The 26,864-nt window shown below is 40.5% G+C and overlaps 1 protein-coding gene across 3 annotated transcripts in view; it reads left to right on the top strand.

The window, feature by feature from the left end:
• The window catches only part of ddhd1b (DDHD domain containing 1b), a 36,889-nt gene extending 10,368 nt beyond the window's left edge, over positions 1-26,521 (top strand). The window contains exons 4-14 of one of the 3 annotated variants that reach the window (XR_006362094.1): positions 1,880-2,027; positions 2,111-2,220; positions 11,788-11,894; positions 12,496-12,743; positions 18,337-18,412; positions 19,685-19,834; positions 20,025-20,089; positions 22,000-22,178; positions 23,858-24,112; positions 24,212-24,282; positions 26,174-26,238. Coding sequence is in view for 2 of the 3 variants with exons in the window: in XM_044048713.1 (XP_043904648.1) it covers positions 1,880-2,027; positions 2,111-2,220; positions 11,788-11,894; positions 12,496-12,743; positions 18,337-18,412; positions 19,685-19,834; positions 20,025-20,089; positions 22,000-22,178; positions 23,858-24,112; positions 26,174-26,358 (1,523 nt within the window). In the remaining variant the exon portion in view is untranslated. Of the gene's footprint in view, positions 1-1,879; positions 2,028-2,110; positions 2,221-11,787; positions 11,895-12,495; positions 12,744-18,336; positions 18,413-19,684; positions 19,835-20,024; positions 20,090-21,999; positions 22,179-23,857; positions 24,113-24,211; positions 24,283-26,173 lie in introns of all 3 variants that reach the window. The other 2 variants (XM_044048713.1, XM_044048715.1) reach the window with 2 other exon arrangements.
• Positions 26,522-26,864: the final 343 nt, after the last annotated feature.

Below are 26,864 nucleotides of genomic sequence, written 5' to 3'. Positions count from 1 at the left end.
ACAACACAAACGGGAGCCAAATGACAAGATTACCCATGAACATCCGCTCACACCTTCACAAAGTTAACTCTTGTGTTGTCTCTTGAAGCAGAATGTGTGCACATTTACGACATACGTCTCAGTAAAGAGGCTGAAGAAACAGCCAAAGTATAAAAACCGCTGACGCTGTGGAAACCATCGTTCATCACGTCTTCAGTCCATAAAACACTCAATTTATTATAATGGATTTTTGTTATGGTCGAAATAATGCCCTGTATTACTTTAACCTCTGAGGCTGATACTGGTCTGCAGAGTCATTAAGTTGAACAATGCAGACAGGTCATCCCTTACAGTTTCAGGTTGTTGGTTTCACTTGAGACAAGGTGTGAATGGGTCATCAGGGGGTCACCTGAGAGGCAGAGTCTGCTATTGTGTGGGGGTTGTGAGTGTCCCTCGTCCTTCAGATGTAAGTGGAAAGCTGAGTCCTGTCCAGATGTTTGGTTTCACCAATGTAGAGGTCAGGACTCCTCACTACATTGCACTGCATAATAATAATCCACTGACACAAATAGAACAATGTGGTATTGTTCTGTTTGTGTCTGTGGATTATTATTATGCAGATGAACCCGTTTCTGTCTAAAAGTGTTCCACTTTGTCAACTACTCCCCCTCTCACCTTCTTCAGTCAATTGCTTCTGATCTTCTTCCTTTCCTCACCCACCTCATTAACACATCTCTATCATCTGGTTGCTTTCCGGACTCTCTTAAAGAGGCCCCCCCTCCTTAAAAAACCCGTCTGAAGTAAATAACTGCAGACCTGTCTCTCTTCTTCCTTTTCTCTCCAACTCTGGAAAATCTTTAATCTTTAATCTCAACTCTCATCCTACCTTCACCAGAACAACCTTCTTGATCCTCTTCAGTCTGGTTTTAAAGCAGGTCACTCGACCGAAACTGCACTTCTTGCTGTCACTGAGCAACTCCACACTGCCAGGGCTGCCTCTCTCTCCTCTGTGCTCATCCTCTTGGACCTTTCTGCAGCGTTTGACACAGTTAACCACCAGATCCTCACATCCTCCCTTCAAGAACTAGGTGTCTCAGGCTTACTTACCCTACTCTCATCCTATCTTCAAAACCGAACATACAGACTAACCTGGAGAGGATCTGTGTCGGAACCCTGTCCTCTAGCTACTGGGGTCCCTCAGGGTTCTGTCTTGGGCCCTCTCCTCTTCTCTCTATACACCAACTCTCTTGGTTCTGTTATTCTCTCTCATGGTTTTTCTTACATCTCCAACATCTCTCAGTGGATGTCTGACCATCACCTGAAACTCAATCTCGACAAGACCGAGTATCTTTTTCTACCAGGAAAGGGCTCTCCCACCACAGAGCTGAACATCACCCTCGACAACTCTGTGGTAGCTCATTCTCATACCGCAAGGAACCTGGGTGTGACACTTGATGAACATCTCTCCCTCTAAAAACACATTTCTTCAGACTCTACCTCGACTAAGACGACGACGAAAAAAAAAAAAGCACTTACTTATACATCGCACTTATGACTAGCACTTTATAGTTTGGCTTTCTTGAAGCACTTATTTACTTCTAGCTCTTGTTTGCACCCAAATGTTGAAAAGCACTTATTGTAAGTTGCTTTGGATAAAAGCGTCTGCTAAATGACATGTAATGTAATGTAAAAAATCTTAAGCTGCAATTATGTGTGATTAAGTCTGCGGTCAACAGGTGGGTCCTGACTGGAGCTTTGAAGGGTCTGTGATTTGTCACTTTTATAACTGGTCCTCCTCAGGATCACACGCATACTCTATCATGGTTTGCTTGGTTACTTTATTTTAGTGTTGCAAAGCAAACAACACAGTGTGTAGTAATATTCCCTCTTGTACCCTCAGTGTCTAGCAGTGGGACACGCCTCCATCGAGGTTATGTGGAGGAGGCAGCACCTGAGGACACCCCACCTGAAACCACGCACATTGTCTTTGTGGTTCATGGCATCGGCCAGAAGATGGACCAAGGCCGCATCATCAGGAACACTAGCATGTGAGTGATGGCACCATTTCTAGCCGGACAGAGTGTAGGGTCGAGTGCTTTCAAGTCATTGTTTTATTTCTGTCTGGTCACAGGATGAGAGATGCTGCCAGGAAGATGGAAGAGAAGCACTTCTCTGACCGCACCACAGAACATGTGGAGTTCCTTCCTGTGGAGTGGAGGTCAAAACTGTCACTCGATGGAGGTAAGTTGTACCTCAGCAGAGACTGACCCACCTCTCCAACCAGAACCAAGTTCAGTACAGGAGTTGTTCAAGTGAATATATGTAAGATTATTTATGCATTCATTGTTTTTTTTAATATCAGTGAATAAACAGATTATGGCATGCCTTACAAAAATTAAACCCTCTACACCCTCCTCTGTTGCCCCTAATAACGTGTTGACCAGTGGTTGGAAACTGATCTGTGGATTTGGCCCAGCAGATGATTTCAAAAATCAGATTTATTTATTTTTTCTAGACCTAGAACTGATGAATAGCCGACATATTTGATTTGGAATAAAAAACAAAAAAACATTGCTGTGTCTGTGGAATACTGAGCCACATGGAACAGTCAAGATTCACCCTTTAGGGGCTGTCACAGCAGATCATCTGCCTCTCCGTTGTATCCTTTTACTGTCCTCATGTCCTTCACAGAATCACATCACCTTCTCTGTGGTCTTCCTCTTTTTCTTCTGCCCGGCAGCTACATATTCAACATCCTTTGTCCAATATAATCACTGTCCCTCTTGAGATGTCCAAACCATCTCAAGCTTGACTGTTGAACGTGAGCTGTCCCTCAGATATGCCATTTCTAATCTTGTCCATCCTGGTCATACCTTTTATCTAAAGAACAAAATCCAAAACAACATCAGAAGGGCCACAAAGCCACGTACCTTTCCTTGTGAGAATATTTAATCAAAGGCTTAAGGCCAACAGTTAACAACTTCAACTCTTCATAAATTACATTGTAATGATAGCGATCTTGCAACTTAACTCCTACAGTAAATTTTAGCATCTTCAGCTCTGCCACCTCCAGCTGCACCTCCTGTCTTTTAGAAAGTGCCACTGTCTCCAAGACTTCCATCATAGCAGGTCTCAGTACTGTCTTGTAGACCTTCCCTTTCACTTTTGCTGCTATACTTTAACACACCACCCTTGACACTCGTCTCACGCACTCCACCGTGTCTGCACTCTTTTCTTGGCCTCCTGTGCACTGTCCATTGGTTGGAATGGTTGACTCCAGGTATTTGAACTCATCCACTTTCACTAGCTCTACTCCTTGCAACCTTGCACCATACCACCTGCCTCACTGTCATTTACACATGTGTCCTGTCTTTCTCCTACTGACCTTCATTCCTCTTCTCTCCAGTACATACCTTCACCTCAGCAGGCTCTCTTCCACCTGTCCTCTACTCTCACTACAGATTACGTTTTTCAGTCAGTCAGTCAGTCATTCATTCATTCATTCATTCATTCATTCATTCATTCATCTTCCACCACATGAGGGTGGCTGGGGGCACTGCTGCCAATCCCAGCTGACATAGGGCAGAAATGCCGTGTACATTCTGGACAGGTACAGATTACAATATAATCTGTAAAAAACAATGGAGACTCTAGCTTGACCTCATCTTTCAACCTGTCCTTCACTATTGCAAGCAAGAAGGGACTCGGAGTTGATCCCTGATGTAAGCCCATCTTCACCTTGAACCCATCCGTCACTCCAACTGCACACTTCACCACTGTCTCACTGTCCTCATACTTGTCTTGCACCCCCATACTTCTAAGGTTGTTTTGTAGCTGCTTGATCAAACCTACCATCGGCCATGTCACTTGTCGCCATGCAACTGGAGTGCAATCTGACAGTTCATTTGTTTGACTTGAACAACTTCTGTTTCCACATGAACAATTCCAGCTTTTCAACCATGTTCATTGGTTTTCTCTCTCCCTCTGTGGCTGCAAGGAATATTTCACTGTTGGAAAGATGTTTATGAGTTACACTGTAAAAAAAAGAAACTGTTGTTTTTACAGTAAACAACTGGCAGCTGTGGTTGCCATAATTCTACCGTAATAAATATGGTAGAACTTTTTCTTACATTATGGTAAAAGGATATTAGTTTGCCGTATATTTAAGGGTTTTTGGAATATAAAATACTAAATTCTTTGTAAATTCCATAATGTAAAAAAACACATCTCGCAGTGCTAGTTTTGATGAAACCTCAATGATTGTACGTAACTTAAAATAGCCCATGAAAAAAACTAAATACAAAGTTAAAGTTGTAGTAAATATTTGAATCATCAAAAGAGATCTTACAACAGTCCTCAGTATCATGCTTTTGAGTAACGTTAACAGAATTGACTCCAGAAACACATGAAGGTGTCAGTTTGGTCTAACAATATCCTTGAATAGAATTTCAGGATACCATGGCTTTCTCCCCAATCCACAGTCAGACAGAAGTCCAACGTGGCATAATACTTGCCTGATGGATCAGGGAGCTGTCCAGATGCTTTCTTGTAGCTGTTGAAAAGTAGCAGCAAATGGACATTGAGGTTTCCGCCAGGTTGAATGAGTTACTGCAATGGATCAGGATCCCAGGTCTTCACACCAGTGTCAGGGAAAGAGTAGAGAAAACGTCACATGATCAAAAGGACCATAAAGTAGTATTGGGAGATACTGCAAACATTTTACATCACGATATACAGTAAATCAAAGTATACTGATTTTTCTGGCAATTCATTTTGAAAATAGTTGCCACATGTTCAACGTATTAATGGGTTATAGCTAGTTTTGAGATACAATGACAGCATTGTGTGCAGTTGAATTATGGTGAACAAGGGCAATAGACCATAAACCCAGCGATATCATGAATTTGTTTTGAATAACTTGTAAAAAACATGATCCAAATTTGGAGCAGCTTGTAGAATGTAGAAGTTTTGCTCTAGTTTTCACAATGAAAGCTGGATGGAGTGCAAAGCTACTGGTTGGCTAAAGCACAGTTGTACAGCAGGCTGTTCAATGCAGAGAAAAAAAAAAAAACGATCCAAATGTGCCACTTTCTGCCCCATGCAAAATGTTACACTGATACAACTGATATGATCGAGTATGTGTTGATTTATAATTTGCTAGAAGTTGCGTTAATATTATGGCTGATGGCACGGCTTTAGACCATGTTGACCATGAGTTTGGTCAACTTTGTTTTATTTGACACTTTATTCCCTTGCTAAACTTTTCAAATGTTTGCATGCATTAATTAAACCTTTATTAACCTTTTTAGAAGTTATCTTTAAGCAACATAATATGATGTGATGTATAAGGTTAAATGACACTGATCCCTCCTCCCACAAAAACAAAATCTGAAAGAACAGTAAGATAACATAAATGTCAAAAAGATTACATCAAAACCTGTAATTATGCCAAACACTAGACTGGTAATACTGGACTTCCACCACAAATGTGGCAAGTCACACAGCCAGCAGAGCTTTTGATGGTAATGTAGTGAGATCTCATGCACGAGTGTATTGGCACAGTTTTAATTTGATATTCTCTGCTCTCCTCTCTGCAGCACTAAGTCTGGCACATATTTATTTTGTTCCTAGCTTATAAAACATAATATGTAAATCATGAGTTAGGCATTGTCGGCCGTTGGTAAATGTTGCTGCTGATGTTTGCTATCAATTAGCCAGGATCTCACAGAGTGACACATGCCGGTTTAACTGAATTGCATAAAGTTAAACCGGTTTAAGCCCGTACACCAGACCAGAGAAAACGGGGAATCAATCCAAGCCTAAAGCCTGTTTCACACTGCCCTTATAACCACCTCAGAGCTGGTGGATTCCAGAGAAGAGCCAGGCCTTTTGAATCCCTCACCTTTAATGTCCTCACTGAAATGCAGAAACAGGACCAAAGATCAAGGACAACTTCCAGCAGCAGGAATTCTGAGTGGAACTTGGTCATTTTTGACTGGGAAATGAGAGTTTTTTAAATACAAATGGTGACGTGTGATTGTGTGTAGGTAGATAGATATATTGAACATTTCAGATGTGGCAGTATATTTTATAAAGTTGCAGCTTTCATATTATCACACTCAGAAATGTATCATATATTCAAAATATGAAACATCCAACAAAACACTAAATTAAACAGAGAAAATCATATACGGTGGTCCCTCACTATAACGCAGTTCACCTTTCGCGGGCTCGTGTTGTTTCGCTGATTTTTTTTTTAGTACAATTTTGCATGCTTTTTTTTACAGCGTACTAACGCGCATTGTGTTCTGCGTCCTGAAAAAGATGCACCCGAGTGGCATGAGGACGAAGAGGCCGCGGCATCGTCAGAGGAACTGTGAAATATGCGTAAGTCACTATTAATAATTTCTTATGTGTCCTCGTAGGTTGATCATTAAAATTAATGATGATTAATTTGTTATTTCTAATAGCTAGGAAAACGTTTATATTTTTATTTCTCAAACAAATATTTGAGCCTGAAAACAAGTTTTGATTTTTGGTTTCATTCTATAATACTTTTATGTTTTAAAATCTAAGAAGGTTTGAACTTTGAGAGTGTTTAAACTAGTGAGAAATGTGAGAAAATGGTAATGTCTGTCTGAGAAAAGTGTATAAAGTGTGTGGTGAGGGGTTTTACAGCCTTAAAACCTATAGAATAATTGTAAAAATTATAGCTAACTACTCTGCGGATTTTGCCTATTGTGGGTTAATTTTAGAACCTAACCCCCGTGATAAACGATAAACGATGTGAGGGATCACATTATGCAAGTTATTAATCACAAAGTAATATCTGCTTTATTTTATAGGTTTGCTTTGTTGTGATTTGTTTGAAGACATTTAATGCAGAATGCGATCATACACCAACATAGAGCTTAAATGTGACACACCACATCCCATTATTATACAGTGCGAGTGAGTGGGGTGTGTGTGGGGCAATCAGCCGAGTGCCACCAACAGCCGCTGACTAAGCTAAATGAAGCTAACCAGGCTCCGCAGAATGGGCGTTGGAGTTGCAGGCACCGCAGATCGTCAGTGACAGCGACAGTTGTCTTTTCCCAGCAGGCTAAAGTTGCTAAAGTCAGATCCATAGACCTGTGGGTTGTTGCACCATTATTCCTGTTTCGCGTAGTTTGAAGTGACACATCGTAATTTCATGTCAAAATGTGTATCTGCTGCGCAAAATGAGTAAAGGTTGGCAGGTCTGCTGCTGCCTAACACGTGGCTGGGCGAGCACATTAGCAAGCTAGCCAGTGTGACTCTATCCATCCAATAACATCAAAAAGATGAGCTAAAATAACCAAGTCATCCAAATGAATGTTGCTTAATATACTGACAAAATCAACAGTATATCAAGTCAACAATATTTGTAATAATACCATATTTTAGGCTTTAGACACATTTAAATTTTCAATAAAACTTTTAAAAAGTCATGGAAAAAATGTACACATTCTATTTTTTAGACTTATTGCAAACACATTTAACTGCCTGAATTTAGATGAACCACTTATTAATGCCAAAACTGAGAGGGACTTATCAAATCAGTGAAGCTTCTTCCTCCTCTGTCTTCACTTGGCACTGAATGGCAGCATATCTGCCCGTTGACGGTTAAAAGTTGCACGACCTCCCACAATGCAGTGTGTTAACGAAATGTGTTGTGTTTTCACAGGGAATGGTCTGAATACAGTATTTAAGTGTGGAAAAGTACAGTAGGGTCATTCTATGAAAATGGTAGTTTAGGTAGGTTTCATTTGTATTTTCTATTTTTTTTACATGATATGCTTGTTCTTCCTTTTCGTCACTGGTGTTACCGATGTTCTAGATCATAATTCAGGCTTCCTGTGATGTAATTGGACTACAATTTACAGTTTAGTTTAAATATGTATGTGTACAGTATTATAATGTGATGGTTTTCAATTTCTGTCATTCACATTTTTACATAACTTTAGAATTAATTGGCATTGAGTCTTCAAATGTGAAATATCATATCCTTAAAATGTTTACTTATGAATGTTGCAACAGTTAGCTAGATACAAAAAAAGGTGTTCAAATAAACTGGACAACTCTGATGCCAGAACACTAATATGCCATAAAAAAATATATATATATATTTCATAACACAATATGGAAATATAGAATGAATTCATTTGTGAACCTAGGAATGAGTATGAAAGAGATGACTGAACTAAAAATGTTGGAACAGGGATTGCACCCAAAGATGATGCAACCACACAAGTGAACGTATAAAATAGAACATTTGTAGTGTGTGAGTATTTGTATGTGTGTGTGCTTTAGGTATAGTGGTGTGTGCATGTGTTCTTGGTATTTTTTATTTATTCATTTTACACAAAAGTATAAACATCCAGTATAATGACAGGGTAAGATTGTTTGTTGTAGCTCCCAATGCACCACTGTGCAGAGACTCAATTGCATCTGGTCGAAGTGGAGCTGAACTATCTGGGTTGGTGACATCTGGTTGATGTGGAGGTGAGAGGTCATGGGTTGGAATGGAGAGTTGGGAGAGTGACTGTTATCAGAGTAGCATAATTACCAAAATTAGAATGCTCACAGCTAATTCATTTGGCATATTTTGCTGAAAGGTTTATGTTTTCCTGGAAAAAATTCAAATCTTCATTCATATTTGATATTCCCTGTCCTTTACAGGCGAAGCATGGTTTGATCAAATCTCCTCATGCCACACATGACCCAGTTTACTCACTCTCATTGTCAGATACTGCCACCGCTCTTTGTTTCATTATTTATTTTTTGTTTGTAAAATTGTGCAGGACTTTTTTAAATGTGTCTCTTTATAATTTGTACCCTTGAATAAAATATTTGTCTTTGTGAATAATAAAAATGTTTCCCCTTACCCTGCACTCCTGTGTACACTACTGTTCAACAGTATATATACTTGTGGAAGGAGGCTAATACTTACATATTTTGCTGTCATATTACTTACTATACTACACAAGTTAGATTTACACAATAAAAAAGATGATGAAAGATAAAACCATTGTTATCTAAGTCAACAGAAAAGCTCAGTTTCTGCCTCTGAAGTGTGCCTATTTCTCTAATAATATTCATAATATTCCAATAGAGCAACATTAAGGGCTAGAAAATAAACCACAACCAACATGAAATAGACATTTTTAATAAAAAAATGTATTATAGCTCATGCTGACCATCAACAGTCTGATTTTATAACCACAGTACCGTCTGTCAGGAAGTTAAAATAAGGCAATCTGCTTTATTGTCTGTCACATGGCTGCAACAATAAAATACAACACATTCAACAGTCTCAAAATGATGAGATGGGTCCTCTGATCAGGGTGGTTTTCCCAGTCACAGTGCTTTGTAGTGAACCAATGATTTTGCTGGCATGTTTGACTATGTGGGAGTTTTGTTTCATTTTTAGTCGAGGGGGAGCTGTGTGCTGACGTTAAATTGTGCTGTTTAGTCAACATGGTTTGAAAGACAGGGTGGAGTCAATCTCTATGCCAAGGTATTTAAAAACTTAAGCAAACGTAACTCCGGCTTGATGTAGGTCGCCGCCCAACCAGAAGAATATGTAGTGCTGCTCTGTGAGCTGTCCATAACCTTTCAGTCAGTGATATCTGTGCAGTTTGCAGTCAATGATCGCCGACTGTCGCTTTGGCCTGTCCGAGTTGTCGTGATCCAGCATCGTCCAAACGTTCCTGCAACTCAGGGTCAGTGCCGCAGATGTGGCATGGCTACGTTTTTGTTTTTCCAAGGCATTTGCTGTATGTCGGCCACTGTATTGGAGGTCCTGTCAGCCGTGTCTTGCTGACCAGGAAAGTGCCAAGCAGGCTTTGTTTACCCCTCCCTTTTATCGCGGGCTCCCTGCATGGAGCCAACCAGTGCTATCCTTAGAAAAGGCTCATTCGCACAGAACCTCACAGGGCTTCCACTTGGCCAATTTAGCCTCAACGCGGCCATCACATCGCAAGCCACCAAACATGTTGGAGTCCAGGAGGCCTTAAGCTTCGCAGGCCTGCTACGGTTACCAGCGCTCCCATCACCGCTGGGCTTTGCGCAGTAGGACTTGCACAATGTGTTTAAAGACCAGCAGGCCTTGAGCGAAAGTACGAGCTAGTCTCTCTGGGCTGAGAAGAACCTAGGTCCAGCGGATGTTTCCTCAGCTGCCCCACGGTTCCCAGCACACTAGGGTTAGTGGTCCCTGCCCCGACTCAGAATACCGAGGTCATCCACAGGCACTGGTTAGCCCCCGATATCTTCGGACCTGAAGATCGCCCAGTCCTAACATGCCTCTCCCTGCTGCCGGATAGGGGACCCAGCCAGTTTTGTGGCGCTGGCAACTCACCAGTCGTGGGGAAGGGGTTCAATGGTCTTTGTGGACATTTCGTGGGGGCCAGTTGGGACTTACTGGCCTTGTCCCCGACCTTGCCCTCCGCCACCTGGATGCAGTTTAATGTCATACCCAGGACGACTGAGTATGACTGAATAATAGATAACCATATACACTAGTTTTAACCTGAAAAAAGTGGTTTAGGCGATTAGTTACTCTTTAAGGTGAGTCATTCCTTATCTGTCACAGGAGACGTTCTCTGTGTACACAGAGAACAGAATCAGGGATAAAACAAAACCTTGAGGGAGACCTGTGGTTTAAATCAACTTACTGGATGTAAAACCATTTAAAAATACTTGTGGCTTGTCATATAAAAACTCTGTGTGTACAGTATTAAACACATTAAAACACTCTGCTGTTGTGGTGCATGTATCACGTTAGCTATAAAGGGAGGGCTATAGCATGTCGCTCTATAAAAGTCTATAAAGTCTTGCTTTGTGTGTTCTCCTGGGGATGGCACTGCTTCAGGTTTCTTCTTTTCGTTTTTATGGAAGTTAGATGGCGTCTGATGGCTGAATCCACAGCCACACAGTTGCATAAAGTCTTTTAACATATCCATTTTCATAAAGGCACATCATTATGTGAAGTTTGCTTTATTTTGCAGTCACAAATTGACATTGAAAATACATACTGTATATTCACTTCCACTTTTGTCACTACACAGTACTCTAAATGAAGCATGCCCATTTAGTTTACTTCAAACTAAAGGTTCTTCTATGTTGTGTATCAGATCCAGATGGAATGAAAAGCTGAAATGTTCATCTTTCGTCTCATATTCTCTTTTGATGTCAAACACAAATGTTTTCATTCTATGGCAAAAATAAAGGAATTGGCCTCACTGTTCCAATAGTATAGGAGGGCACTGTATATAGTTGAAGTCCCTATAACCTGCTGCAGTTTCACACAACAACTTACACCTCTCTATGTTAATTTATTTGTAGGCATCTCTACAACACCCAAATACACAGGCAACAGAGACACCTGTAAGAAGTGCACAGGAGACACAGGATCATAAGAAAAATGTTAATTGTAATGTATAATAATGTGTAATGTATTTTCTCCGTCTTTGAAACACACAATCATTTCACTGAAGACTTTTGGAACATTGCAGATTCATTTGTGAGACTGCAAACATAGTTCAGAGGAGGTGTAGAAGGGTTGTTTTCTCTGAGATCGCTTGATTTATTTTTTGGTGAACTGATAGTATGACATTAGTAATCAGTAATGTTAATATCAAGTCTTAACAGAGGTCCAAAAAACCTATTGCTTAGTTTATCCAAATTAAGACAATGGGACTGTCTGTCATTGTCCACAACACAATGTGGAGACATGGTGTTCTACCTCACACTGATGGCTGTGTTTGTATTTGCATGTTCTCCTTGCAGATACAGTGGACTCCATCACTCCAGATAAAGTGCGGGGTCTCAGAGACATGCTGAACAGCAGTGCCATGGACATCATGTACTACACCAGCCCTCTATATAGAGATGAGGTGAGCCTCAACTGAACCAGAGGCTATGGAACAGCTTTACATATTCCCTCTGAGCCACATTCTGTTTCCAGATAACTGTGGCCTGCTGTCAGTCTGAATCCAGTGCCCCCCATTCACAGCCTAATCCTGGATAAAATGTTTTAATCCTCATGGCTGTATAGCTATATAATTGGGTCAATTGCTTGGCTGTGAAATAATGAAAATATAATCAAGGTCATGAAGCATCAAGCTAAATATGCTTAAACCCTTGACTATTTAAATAGTTAGTACACAATTAAAAAAAGGTAACAGAGAATGAGTGTTGCGGTGAACGTGGTGGAAAGTTATCTGCTTTACAGTGATGGGGATGCAGTGACAGTTTGAGTTGTGTGAAATCCGGTAACATTGGTGTGGTATTTAATTTTCCAGTCCATGCAACAGAGTGCAAGCATGATGAATCTCACCGTCTTGTGTAACCTGTTGTGATGCTCAGTGGTTCATGCCGTGTGTGTGCTCTTGCTCTGTTGTGCAAATAATCTCTTTTTAAAATGGTGATTCAGAAACAGATGAATTCTTTAGTAAAATATTCTTTTATGTTGTTGTGTGTCTTTGCACCTTGTAGATTACAAGAGGATTGACTCTGGAGCTCAATCGACTCTACTCACTCTTCTGCTTGCGGAATCCTGACTTTGAAAAAAATGGTAAGGTGTCGATTGTGTCACATTCACTGGGCTGTGTCATCACCTACGACATCATGACAGGCTGGGACCCCATACGATTTCATCATCAAGAAGCACCAGACCAAGAGGAGACAAACTGGCTGAATGAGGAGGAACAGCTTCAGAAGCAGCTGAGACTCACACACCTCAGGTACTAAACATTATTAATGTACAACAGTTACAATGGACAGAGAGTTAAATCTGTTACCACATGGTGCAACGCTTTCTCTAATTCAGGCTGAACAACTAGCAAAACATTTTGAAGCAATGTAATTAACATACTCCAAAGGCTGTAAAAATATGATACATCATTAGGACACTTTGGTATCAGTTATTTATGGAGGACTGAAAGTGCCAAAATTAAATAAATAAATACACCATTAAATAATTACTCAAATGGGTAATTAATTAATTAAAATTGGAATTAAATACATAAATGTGTTATTAAATGTGTCATTAATTCATTAAAATACCAATTCCAAAATTTACTCTATATTAGAGTGTAATTTTATTTTTTTTTGTAATTTTTTTTTACTATATTGTATTTTATTTTATTCTATTCTCATTTCTTTAACTGAGCTGTTGTAAATGTGTGTTTTCCCCCCTGGGTGAGGATCTACACGGTCCTGTGTTGCAGTGCATCATTAATTTATTTTATCTGTCAAACTCGCCCATCAAAGTCAGTGGGCGGGGCTAACACTGATCTAGTCTGATACATTGCTTTGGTCTGAAGTAGCATGCCTATAGAGAGACGATGGAGGACTTTCTCGGGAGTTGGTCATGGATGTATTATAAGAACTGGATAGAGCTCCGCCCCCTCTGCATTGAATTTTATCATTGTGGCCACTCGTGGTACTGCAAAAAAAAATACTCATGTGGCCCAAAAAGCAATTTTCCCATTGAGCACAATAGTGAAAGAGACGCCTGTAAAAGAGTACACAGGACACCTGGAGACATGGACACAGGCATGTATAGATCTTTATAGTCTATATTTTTAATTCATGGAGGATAACATTTGTAAAACCTTCCTAAAGGCCATAAAAAACACCTTATTTCCCAGAGTGACATCACAGGTGTGTACGAGCACAGCAAAGCGTGTCATATGACGTCTCGGGAACGGCTAATGTCAGGGAACCGTACGATGTTAAAATTTTAGGAGAAATGTGAGGGAGTTTTTCTTAACCGTTTGTTAAACTGTTACAACAAGGTTTTATGGCGCATTTCCACCGTTTACGTTGCATCTCCACTACAAAAAAGTACCTACTTAACATGGGTGGAGTGAAACTGCGGTGACTTGTTTTATACGCGACACACACACTAGTGACTAGTGACTTTACACCAGACTTCTGCGGTTGTTGGATATTAACCCACGTTTTTAGGATTGTTAAGTAGTTTTAACTGATCTTCAATTCGGCTTGATTTGTGTCCACACGTCTCCGGAGTACAGACACCTACTCCACAGACTACAGTGGGACTATCTGCGCTCACTTCACCACTAATAATATACAGTATACTAATAATAACTAATAATAGTAATTATACATCCATGATTGGGTCGAGCAGGACATTGATTTTTAGTGGTTGTAAATAAAGTTTTGTTTGTTTGTAGTATTTAAACCAACGTAGAGGTGCATAGCGCCACCCAGTGCATAGGAATGTGTTCACTAGCGCTACAACAATTCATTATCTGGAATCAATTTGTCTTGACTTAATGTTAACCAATCAGGTGTTAGAAAATGACAGATAAAATAAATTAATGATGCACTGCAACACACGACCATTAAATAATTAATTTAATAGTCAAATAATTATATATGTTTTTTTACATAAAACAAATTGGTATTTTAATGAATGAATGACACATTTAATAACACATTTATGTATTTAATTCCAATTTTAATTAATTAATGACACATTTTTGTAATTATTTAATGGTGTATTTATTTATTTAATGTATGTTCTCTCTGTGTGTGCATGGGTTTTCTCCGGGTTCTCCGGCTTCCTCCCACAGTCCAAAAACATGCAATATGGGGATTAGTTAAACTGGTCACTGGTCTAAATTAACTGAATGGTTGTTTGTCTCTATGTGTGGCCCTACGATGGACTGTTGAACTGTCCAGGGTGTGATCCCACCTATCGCCCTATGTCAGCCAGGTTCTTTTTACTGTGTTAAATCGCCTGGTAAACCCAAGTGAATCTAGCAGTATCGTGCCATCTGAATTATTATGCGTCCGCTTCCTTAAATTTTTTGTTGACAAGATTTCTGCGATCCGAGATTCAACACAGCCTTGCACTGTTGCAGACCCCTCTATTAACCCTGTCTGTTCTGCAGTTTTTGAGCACATCTAGAGACACTGACCCCGTGTCTCTAGATGGTATGTCAAATATTGTGCACCAGTTAACACCCTACTAATGCCCACTTGATTGTCTTCCTCCTAAAATATTGAAAGATGCCTCTGATGTGGTTGGGCCTTATATAATGAGCATCATTAATTCCTCATTGATGTCAGGTTGTGTCCCAAATGCATTTAATCATGCTATTGTGCAGCCTTTGTTAAAAAGACACAACCTAGATGGGGAAACACCATCCAGATATAGGCCTATTTCAAAGCTCCCCTTTCTGTCCAAAATATTGTAGAAATTGGCTTATGTGCAAATCCAAAACTACCTTGAAGCTAATAGCCTTTTGGATAAATTTCTGTCTGGTTTTAAAATGCGTCACAGCACTGAAACAGCACTTTTAAGAGTTTTTAATGATCTTCTTTTACCGGTTGACTCTGGTTTTTCCACTGTTCTTTTGCTTTTAGATTTATCAGCAGCTTTTGATACTGTGGATCACCAAATTTTGCTTTCTTGACTCGAGGACTGTGTGGGCATCAAAGGCACAGTCTTGCAATGGTTCAAGTCGTATCTTGAGGGCCGCTCTTTCTCTATCCACTTGGGCACTTTTAGCTCGAGGGTGGCCCCTCTTAGCTGTGGAGTGCCCCAAGGCTCTATTTTAGGCCCGTTATTGTTTTCTTTGTATTTGCTGCCCCGAAGGTCCATTTTTCAAAAACATAATATTTCGTTTCACTGTTTTGCTGATGATGTTCAAGTCTATTTGGCTTTAAAACCAAGATAGTGCAGATAGTGCTCATGCCCTGGTAAATTGCCTCCAGGAAGTAAAGCAGTGGTTGTCTCTAAACTTTTTAAAGTTTAACAAATCTAAAACAGAGGTTGTAACATTTGGAAATCCTTTTGATTTTTTGATTTTAGACCCTCTGAGTCACCACTGCCACCAAGCAGTCAGAAATCTGGGTGTGATTATTGAAAGCTTCTTTAAGTTGGATCAGCAGATTAGTTCGGTTGTAAAAGTAGGCTTTTACCAATTACGCCTGCTCAGTAAAGTCAAGCCTTACCTACCACACGCTGATCTAGAGCGTGTAGTCCATGTTCTCATCTTGTGTCGGTTGGACTACTGTAACTCGTTATACTACGGATTAGACCAGGCCTCCATCCATCGCCTGCAGCTGGTCCAAAATGCTGCAGCTCGCTTGCTCACTGGCTCATGGAAATATGAGCATATAACTCCTGTTGTGGCCTCCTTGCACTGGCTCCCAGTGAGCTACAGGATTCATTTTAAGGTCGGTTGTTGGTTTTTAAATGTTTGAATGGGATGGCTCCATCTTACCTGTCAGAGCTTCTGTCTGTTCATGTCCCAAAGAGGACAACAAGGTCGGCAAATGAAATGTTGCTAGTTGTACCGAGATCACGAATGAAAACGAGGGAACACTTTGGAACACTCTTCCCTTGAGCATTAAAACAGCTTAGCCTTTGAATGTTTCTTTATCAAGTGTTTGAAATTAGTCCCCCATATGTCTTTGTTGGCTATGTTGGCCAGTTCCATCTCAAGATCCGGAAGACTTACACCTGTAGATGTAGTCATATTCAGTAGGGATGGATCGATGGTCAGGGGAGTGACAGGGAAGGATAATGTGTTTTTTCCTCTCTGAATCAGAATTGTTTCCCAAACAATGTTTGCATTGTGGTGATTGCACACTGCAAATACTCAGAATTTATCAAATTGTGAGCTTGTTTCAACTCTCTCAAAGAGGGGAAGTGAGACAGTGTACCCCTCTGGAAATCTCTTGCAAACACTGTCAATTTGCACTCGTGTGCCAAAACCTCCTTCAGCATGTGCAGGGTTGTGCCTTGAAGTGCAGCTTTTCCATCCACTCTGAGCCCTTTGCTGTCCAGGAAATTTTCACCTCTTCCCGACACAACGCAAAGCATTTCAGCACCTCCCCTATAGACAGCCAGTGGACTTTGTTCTGCAGTGAAATGTCTGCAGCGTTCTATCCAGTGACAAAGCCCTTATGCACTCCTGTCGTACTCAGTGCCCTATCAGTAGCCAGGTGGGAGGTGTTTATTATGTCATCCCACGAAGTGAGAGTGAAGTATTGCTTTTAGTGGCTCTGTGTGTCTGTCTGTCTGTTTGTGTTTCCACACCTGATTACCTTGTTTCTTCAGCTCTTAAACAATCCAAGACAGATGTCTTCCCCCCATGTTTGGCCATTTATTAACTCAATCATTTCTTCCTGTGGCCCAGCAGAGTTCACATATCGGCAGAACGGTGTTATTTATTCAATGTCACCTCTGTCCTTGGACTCATCACAAGTGATTGAAGCTGAATTGATGTCTTTAATTTGCTGACTGATGATGTTTTCTGCCATTTTTATGGTTTTTGTCGTGAACTATGGCTGAGCAGAACAAGGGACTCAAATGCAGGACTCAGAACACGAATCAGTCAGTAACAGAGTTTAATTCCAGGCAGAGGTTCAGTACACGGGAGGTCAACAAGAGATCAGGCAGAGGTACAAAAGCGTCAGGCAAAAAGGCAAGGTCAAAAGGCAGGCAAGGTTCAAAACCACAAGAAGGCAAAACTATGGCTGTGAAAAAGAGTGCTGGGACGTGAGCTATGAACTACAACGAGACAAGACAGAGGGGAATATAAGCAGTGCTTGATTAGGGAGTGATAGGATGCAGGTGTGGTAGACACAATCAGGGATCAGGTGCACGCCAACAAGGAAGGGGGCGGGGTAGACAGGAACCTGAAACAGAGACAAGGGTGAGTGATTTCAAAATGAAACAAGGAAGACAAGACATGGAACGTGAAGGGAGATACAAAACAAGACAACATGACAGTTTTGTCCTTGACAGTCTTCACAGAGAGCGACATATCTCCAATTTTCTGCACAATTTCACTCTTGTTTTTGAAGTCTGAGAATAGATATTCTGAAATCTGTTCTCCATCATCAACGTATTCCCGTGCCTGACTATTTCCTGGGCGGCCAGATAACTAGCATATGTAGTTGAATTTACAGACTTCATCCACTTCATCAGTGTTCCACATCAGTTCCAAAACAGATGTATTTCTCTTGTCACCAACTGGATAAACCTTTCTTTTCTTCTTATCCTTGGTAAGCTTACAACCTAAAAAAAAAGAATTCTGCCAGAGAACTATGTATATTTTTTTTGCTTGCTGGTTGCTCCTTTCATGCTTGTTTTCATTTTAAGTGCTCACATGTGAATATGTATTCTCCTTTAAAATTCTCCTCTACACCATATCATGACAAGGGTTTCCAAAAGTAGTCAGCTGCAGAAAGCTGCATCTGTAACCCAAGAATTTTTTATTCATGATGATTGGGTAACAAGCAATAATGGCGTGTAATTTAATCTCTAATGTATATCTGTCATTCCATCAGGTTGAGGGACTTGGAGGATCAGTTCCAGGGTCTGCAGACCTCCTCATGTGTTGCAGTCCCGGCCTTAAAGTTCAAGGTAACACTGACAAGTCCGACGGTAGTAAGCTGTATACATTATTTTTATTAGGTATTCCAAGTTGTTTCCTTTGTTGTAGATATAATACAGCTAAAACAATCTCTAACATATGATTCAAACTGCAAATGTTGCAAGAACCACTGCAGTGATATGTAGTGCTCTCATGTTTAGAGAGTTTAGAGTTTAGTTGGGGGGTAGTAGTGGTCCTGGCGTTGGTCATTGTCTGTGTGTGTGTGTGTGTGTGTGTGTTTCTTATGATCATATGATTGGTGCTGTGTGTGGTAAGTGTTTTTTGTGTGATTTTGATGCCTTGATGACAGAGATAAGGGGATCCCATTTAAAGCACTGCGCCTCAATGTCCTTTTTCACTGGATGACAGCATTCCACCCAGAACCAAGGCATTCCTAGTTTTGGTTTTGTTCAGTCCCACCATGGAGAAAATCTCTTTGCATCTGCATTTCAGTGTGAGTTTGGCAAACTTAGACAGCCTTCCAAATCTGTTCATTTGAAAAAATGAACCAAGGAAGTCTAATTACTTTCAAGTCTCATGCATTCATTTCAATAAGTTCACATGATCGTGATAAAACTCCCCACATATGACTTAGTAATGGATGATGCGATGGCAGATCGCTCTGCGTAGTCCATTCATACAGCTGTCTTGAATTAGCAACCTGTCAATCAGCCAATCAGAAAATAGTATTTCTTGTTCCCGGGTAAAGTCTGTGTCGTTTAGCCTTCTTCATAAAAACAACAGGTGATGAGTTGATGGTGTAGAAAGATTGTGCTGACACAAGGCTTGTATGAACAAAGAGGATCTTTATTATTGCAAGTTCAAGCACTGCAGTTTGCTCGAGAGAGAGAGAGAGAGAGAGAGAGAGAGAGAGAGAGAGAGAGAGAGAGAGAGAGAGAGAGAGAGAGAGAGAGAGAGAGAGAGAGAGAGAGAGTCATTCGAGCACTGTCAGGTAACTCACTCACAACAATTATCCTCCACAGGAGGGTCGCGGGGGTGTTGTGCCAATCTCAGCGGACATAGGGCGATAGGCAGGGTCACACCCTGGACAGTTCTTGTTCTTGGATGGATGGAGATTAATAATCTATTAATCCCAAAATCAAAATGTATTTACTTTGATTTGCTGTATTGAAAGATTAATGATCCTTTGTGGAATGTGATAAAGGGCATGAGGTGGCCAAGCACAGCTGTTGTTCTCTGTATTTTTAGATCAGTTCTTAACAGGCTTTGTTGATGAATCAGTCCTGTTTTCTGTGTTGCAGGTGGAAAACTTCTTCTGCATGGGCTCTCCTCTGGCAGTTTTCTTGGCATTGCGAGGAATCCGGCCTGGAAATAATGGCACACAGGACCACATCCTCCCCACAACTATCTGCAAACACCTCTTCAACATATTCCATCCCACGGATCCTGTGGTGAGTTATTATGTCCACAACTATTCTGCTGAGATCACTATCATTACCTGTTTTTGTGACTTTTATTATTCAGAAAGAAAATCAGCCTTCCTATACTGATCTTGAATGCTATTCATTAATTATATTACAACATGACTGCATATAGACCCTGCATACACACATGTCATAACATCTGTTTGTTTTGTTTTAGGCATACAGATTGGAGCCTCTTATCTTGAAACACTATAGCAACATTACACCTGTTCAAATCCATTGGTAAGTTATGCATAAATATGTTTTTTTTGTTTTTTTATCTGATCCATCAATCCATTTTGATTCTCAAATATTCAATTATTTGTTAGTCTTGTTTTTGCCCATGTTCTCTTTATTTTGTTTGTCCTTTGTTACAGAAGTTGGGAGGTTAGAGAACGACACTTACCCAAACTAACTGATATTGAAGTAGTTGACAATGAGCAGGGGCCCACATGATGCTGAGACAGTTTGAGTGCAGAGCCTGAGCCTGAGGACAAAACTGCTAGTTTAAGCATCAAAGGTCACAATGTCACTGCAAGAATTCTGTGCATCTGATAAAAGAAGGATTTTGCGATCCAAATTCCAACCGACTGAGTCCTAACAGGACACCTGTAGATTTGACAACATGATGGAAGGCAAGGACATTAGATAGCTTGGTAGCTTGATCAGAATCAGTTAGGTGATGACTGAGTCGATCAAGTCTTACAGAGAATGTACACAAACTGTTTTACAGTACATTTGTGCATGTGAAACTGGTTTGAAACAAGATACCCACCACAGCAAGAGGCAGAGTCTCTCTATCTCAAAGCTCCAAACAACAATCCTCATGTCTGATCTTTAATGATCACCACACTGCACAGTATCAACCTCCTCCCCTGTTTATTGTTTGAGTGAAGCACAGTAACTCTCGTATTTAAATGTGCTGCTCCAAAAATGCACATCACGTTCAGTGTCACTGCAGAATTATAGTGTGTGTGTGTAGGTGCAGTGTGTGTGGATGGGGGCTGGAGTGATGCTGACTGACAACATACTCACTACAGTAGACCACACTACACCACCATATAGTATTCATGATATAGTATAGTAGTTTTCTATTTGATCAATTTTATTTAGCAATGATTGAATGAAGTCTCCCATTAACTTTTGTTTATTGTGTGTTTGTATGCTACTGTGTATACACCATATTACAACCGTGTGTGTGTGTGTGTCCAGTGTTCATCTCAGAGCCCTCACCATGCAGAAAGAGTTCTACTATGCCGCCCGTTAATTGGATGCAAGACTCCCGTTATAATTGAGACAATGAAAATACCATTGTTATAAAATGGTGCATTTGTATGTGGGAATTTTGCATTATCAAATTAAAAAAACACCCCTGAAGAATGTCAGATTAGAATGTTAGTTATCACAATCCCCCTTACTGGATGACAAGTATAGTGAGGTGCTTTGAACACATGCTCTGTAACTGCGTGTCCAAAAAGGTCAACAGCAACTTTTTTCTACAATCATTTCATCCTGCTAATGTGATACCATGTTGGCAGTTGTTGGCTTTGATTTATTTTGCTTCTTTATTTGTTTGTTTGATTTTAGATTTGGCTAACCCTTGTTATTGGGTAATTGCTGTTTTTTGTGTTTTGATAAAACAAAGAAAAGGGGGTTCTGCACATGGTCATGTCTCTGATGTCAGCACTTAATGATTGTAGTACCTTTAACAGTATATTAGCGATAATGGCATGTGTAGATTAACTACAACCAAAATAACTTCACAGGACGTCAGAAATGGGAATAAATCTTGGCTTTAAAGAAGAAAAAAGGTGCAAAAAATATCACTTTGGCATAACTTGGCATTCATTTATTCACTAGCAGCTGCTCTGAGGAGAAAAATAAACTTTATTTTTTATAAACATGCGGGTTTCTTAAAACCAACCCTCTGTAGGCAAGGGTTCGTTAGGCTTTTAATCAATACTGTAAATACAAATAACATCACAAATGAACTAATGCAACCCATAAGTAACAACAGTATGGTTGTTAATGAATAAGATTATGACATCTCAATGCGTATGCTGTGAAGTTTTGGATGTGAATGAAATCAAAACACAATAAATACCACAGTAGAGAAATCAGTGATGTGACGTGTATGTGGATATTATGTGCAGGTACAACACCACCAGTCCGACACCATACGATCAGATCCGACCCACGCTGCTCAACCCCACCAAGGAAACGATATCTTTGTCAGACTCAGAGAGCATCCCTAGCCCCTGCACATCCCCACCTCAGGCTCGACGTCACTATGGAGAGTCTATTACCAATCTGGGCAAGGCCAGCATCATGGGTAAGCCGGACATCTTTATTTTCATTCTTCCACATACAAACTTCTCAGCACAAGGTACTCGTTTGCATGTGTGTTTTTGGGGAAGTTCTCAAATCTTTATAACAGGAGAAAATGTGCCAAAAACACTGAATAACATTGAATAACGTCATCTGTAATTCTGTGTGTTCTGACGCAGAATCCACCCTTTAAATGACTGTTTTGATAAAGATAATTTTCCTGCTACTGTGACCAAATGAAAATCAAGTTTTCAAGTACTTCATCAAGACATCAAGCATGCTTCAATATATCATGCTGGCTTTATGGCAGCATCTGAATGAACATGGCCAGCTGCCATCACAGACAGTATGTGGTGATTCACAAGTTTCACACTGTGTGAATCCTTACGTGATAGGATTTGTGGATGGGGCACATTTCAAGATAAACCCCCTTCACCCCCTGGTTCCACTAGCTCATGTACGGTTAGAGTGATGTATGTTACTACCCACTGAAATGTCTCTGCTGCGGCTTGTAGTTGTTGTTTTGTTGTAGTGGTTGTTGACGTCACTTAATGTGACTAGTAAACAACATCCACATTACTATGGATTGACTATCTTAGGGATGGGAATAGCATAAGTTTGTCTAGTGCAAACTGAAATGCAAAGGAGCTAGTCATTCTCAACCTTGCCATACTTCTCAATAAGGAAGCACAACAATTCAAAGCAAACACAGCAAGAAATAATGAAAGAAATAAAAAGGATGAGACCTGGAGTTGCAGGTGCAACCAGGAAAGTATTCGTGCATTCTCATAACAAATAAGATAAAAGACTGGTGATGGATGTTAAAGCCAGATGAACCAACAATCACTTGCAGGTTAGCTGACATGCACTGAGGGAAACAAGAGTCGCTGCCACATCAGCAGGTCACTAACCATCATCCATTGGACTGACAACTGATACATTTGACCCATCAGACCGTAAATGGAGGGTGAGACGGCTGTATAGAGAACTTAAAGCTGATTAATGATGCTTTATATTCTACATTAGAGATGATGAGCTGCCACTATTCTTAGCGAAAATCTGTACAATATCTGTTCTACTCCCACCATGCACTGAGTGAAAGAGAGAATTATTACATTGAGGATTATTACACAAAGACAAACAAGCATTCACAGCTATTGGTAGTTCAGACTTACAGAATTACAGCGAAACCTGGGAAACACAAGAACAGCTAAACTATGCACTATGTTACATTCTATTTTTAAAAATAGAATGTTAATTACCTTTTTTATGGTCCTTGTGTTAAGATCTTAATATATTGTACTTTTTTGGTAATGCATGTTTATTATTTATTATTCTGATTATTATTATCATCTCATTTTACAAGAAACCAAACCAAAGCCATTAGCTTTAACTCAGAGAAAATGACCACAAGTTTTAGATCATTGTTATTGTTGAATTAGAACTGTTGCTAAAAAGAATTGGACACAAATGCAACACCATAGGGACAACACTCAAGTCTTCTGTGATGCTGGGTGTGGTCAGGTGTGAACTCGCTGAGGTCAGTGAATCACTGCTGCTGTTCACTTTTATCCCCAATCTCTTCATCTCCTCAAATCTATAAAAATCAAAATGTTCCAGTTCTTTTAATGAATGACCTCATTTTATTAGTGGTGAGACAGTATAAATTCGACTGCTCCTCAGGTGCTGCAAGTCTTGGGAAGGGAATCGGGGGAATCCTGTTTTCCCGCTTTTCCCGTTCCAGTAGCCAGATGGGTGGAGTTGAAGAGGAGCCATCTAACTGCGAGGGTGGAGCCTCTCAGATGGAAAACATGCTGAAAGAGGAACAAGCAACAGTGGCAGAGAGCACTGAGAAAGACAAACATGTAGCGCAAGAAATGAGGAAGGTGGAGCGTGCTATGTCCCAGTCCACTTCAGCTGTCATGGACAGCACCTCATGTAAGTGCTGTGAACTCACCTGCTGATTTTTATAATATGTGAGATTAATGAGTTTATCACTTCACGAATATTCTAGTAATAGCTCATTTTTACTGACAGAGCGACATGGGTTCAACTGTCTATATGAATGAGTCAACACTATCACGTTGATATGGATGTCATGTGAATCAGTAAGTAATAAGTGAGTTCATGTATGTACAGTTTGTAGGAATGTACACTGGGGCAGTAATGTTTCCATTTCCAGTTTCCCATACATTGATCAATGCATGGCGCCAGAATCAACCGTCCGTCTATTTTCCCCCCAACATTAAAAACCCGTGTCCTTCTGTTCATTCATCTATCTGCCCCAGAGCTTTCTCTCTCACACACACACACACACACACACACACACACCCACGCAGGCTGATTAGTCTGCCCCTTTCTCTTCACACAGCATTGCACTCATGTTCACAGTATTGGCCTATAGCATGAAGGACCTTGCCTAAGGGCCCATCTGAATATATGTTCAAGTATATATACTTGAAGTGGATGACCACGCCCTAACTGGGCCCTGAGGCAGGGTATAGGCCTATGCTGTGAACGTGAAGCAGTGCAAATGATAAAGCAATACTAACAAATGATAGAGCAACACCTGCTTGGACATAGCCCAGCTCAACTCAACAACATCCAAATCAGGTGTTGAGGAACCAGGGCAACCCAGTGAGAGGTGGACTACTGGGACATGCAATAGCTGGAATTGAGTAGAATAAAGGAATCTAATGGAATGCTACTATGAGAGCAACCCCAGTAAGAAGGGATATATGCAGAGGAATGCAAACTCCTCCCACTTGCCAAGGCTAAGTAACAAGGAACCATTAGACACAGCATCATCGGTGATCCTTGGCTACAATGTGAACAGCAAGGCAAGAAAGAAGAAAAGAGGTTAGCCATCTATCCAAGCTTCAGAGAGCTGTGGTAAAGAAAGAGCTGCCTAAGAAATAAAACCAGCTGTCCATACCTGATGCACTAGAGACTTCCAAACAAGGCCGCCTAAAGAGATACATGAGAGCTAGAGGCCAGGAGAATAAACAAGATATTCTCTACCAACCATCCAAGGTCTACTCTCAATGACAAGGCAGAACGACAACAACAGAGACCCAGCCACGGCTGAGTGTGGGAACAACAGGCATCAGATAACACTAATGTGCTTCCTGTGGCTGACGGACCTGAAAGCAGACCACAGCAACATCCCAGCAACAAGGCCTAGTCAAGATCTCAATGGAACTGGGTTTCTGACTAAATTGGATGGCTCAGTCCCAGAAATAGCCCATCTTTGACTTTGCCAGCTGTTGCTGTTGCACCTGGCAGCGTGGATGTACTTTATACTGGAGTGCATGGACATTCACTCTCTGGAGTCACACTCCGAGATATCGAGGTGCTGGTAGCACCGCCACCACCAATTTCCTGTGCCCACGCCCAACACCATTTGTTTTTTAGTGTTTTATCAACAATCTTTCATGTGCTTCATTCATGTTCTCCATGTTGTAGTTTTATTTTCCGCACCAACAACGTACATAACCACAAGACCCAACCTGCGGTGGTGGTGATTGGCTAATAAAGAATGTTTGGTTGAGAGTGGCATTTCTCTCATATCGTTGGTTGGTGAACATGATGAACCACATATGTAACTTCTAAAATGTATTAACTGCTATTCCTGACCTCTGCATTCTGTGCTGTGATCATGTTCTCTGAAAATGAATGAATACATTGTAAAACTTGTTGCTGAACTATGGAGATAGTTACTGCAGAATTGGTGTGTGTAAACACACTATGTGTGTGCTTCTAATAAACACCTTATTCTAAATTGTGGCACTGTAGATGTCATTTTGAAGAATTTGACTGCATCTGAATTAAAATGTTGGGTGCGTCAGTTCAACCAAGGGAAAACGTTAGTCTGGAGCCCTGAGACTAAAAACTGCTTATTGTAAGTGCTGACACACAATATGATGATGATGGTGAGCAGTGCAGATGATATGAACACTAGGTCCCATTGGATAACATTTGGAATTGTCTCTGTTGCAGTGGAGTTGGAGCGGCGCATTGACTTTGAGCTGCGTGAAGGTCTGGTGGAAAGCCGCTACTGGTCTGCAGTGACCTCACACACGGCCTACTGGTGCTCTTATGATGTGGCTTTTTTCCTCCTCACCTTTATGTATAGACCACAAGAAGCTCTTGAACCTGCAGAGGACAACCCCGACACCTTGTGAACTGAGTCCAGAGTGACACAGGAACATCACACCTGCTGGAATCGAAAGATTAGATCATATGTGATGTACGATAAAATAAAGGGGACATTTAAGATATGTAATGGATACTGATTTTGCAAATGTGAAACATTAAAGGAGTAATCCTTCTTTTAAATGATGTTTACATTAAGTGTGGATAAATGTGTTCTTTTTGTAATGTTACTACTAAAGTGATTTTGAATTTGATCCCCCACAACACTAATGTCATGCACAACATGATTTAACAGCAGTTTTACATTAAAGAGATCGTTTGATGTGCATACTGACACTTTTTAAACATGTACTGTATGGATCATAGAGACTGTCCTCCAATGAAACGTACATATAGGTCGTATGCAGGAATTATGACCTATGTGTACGTGAGGACAGGTTGGGATCATAGAACTTTAGTAAATGTTTTAAATTCATGTGATTTACAGGAAAAATGCACAGATTACAGACAGTCCAAATGGAATGAAAGAGACTTC

This window comes from Solea senegalensis, linkage group LG17 (genome assembly GCF_019176455.1).
Source record: "Solea senegalensis isolate Sse05_10M linkage group LG17, IFAPA_SoseM_1, whole genome shotgun sequence".
NCBI classification, from domain to species: domain Eukaryota; kingdom Metazoa; phylum Chordata; class Actinopteri; order Pleuronectiformes; family Soleidae; genus Solea; species Solea senegalensis.
The sequence above is the reverse complement of the archived record's forward strand: the minus strand, read 5'-3'. Positions and strand labels throughout refer to the sequence as shown.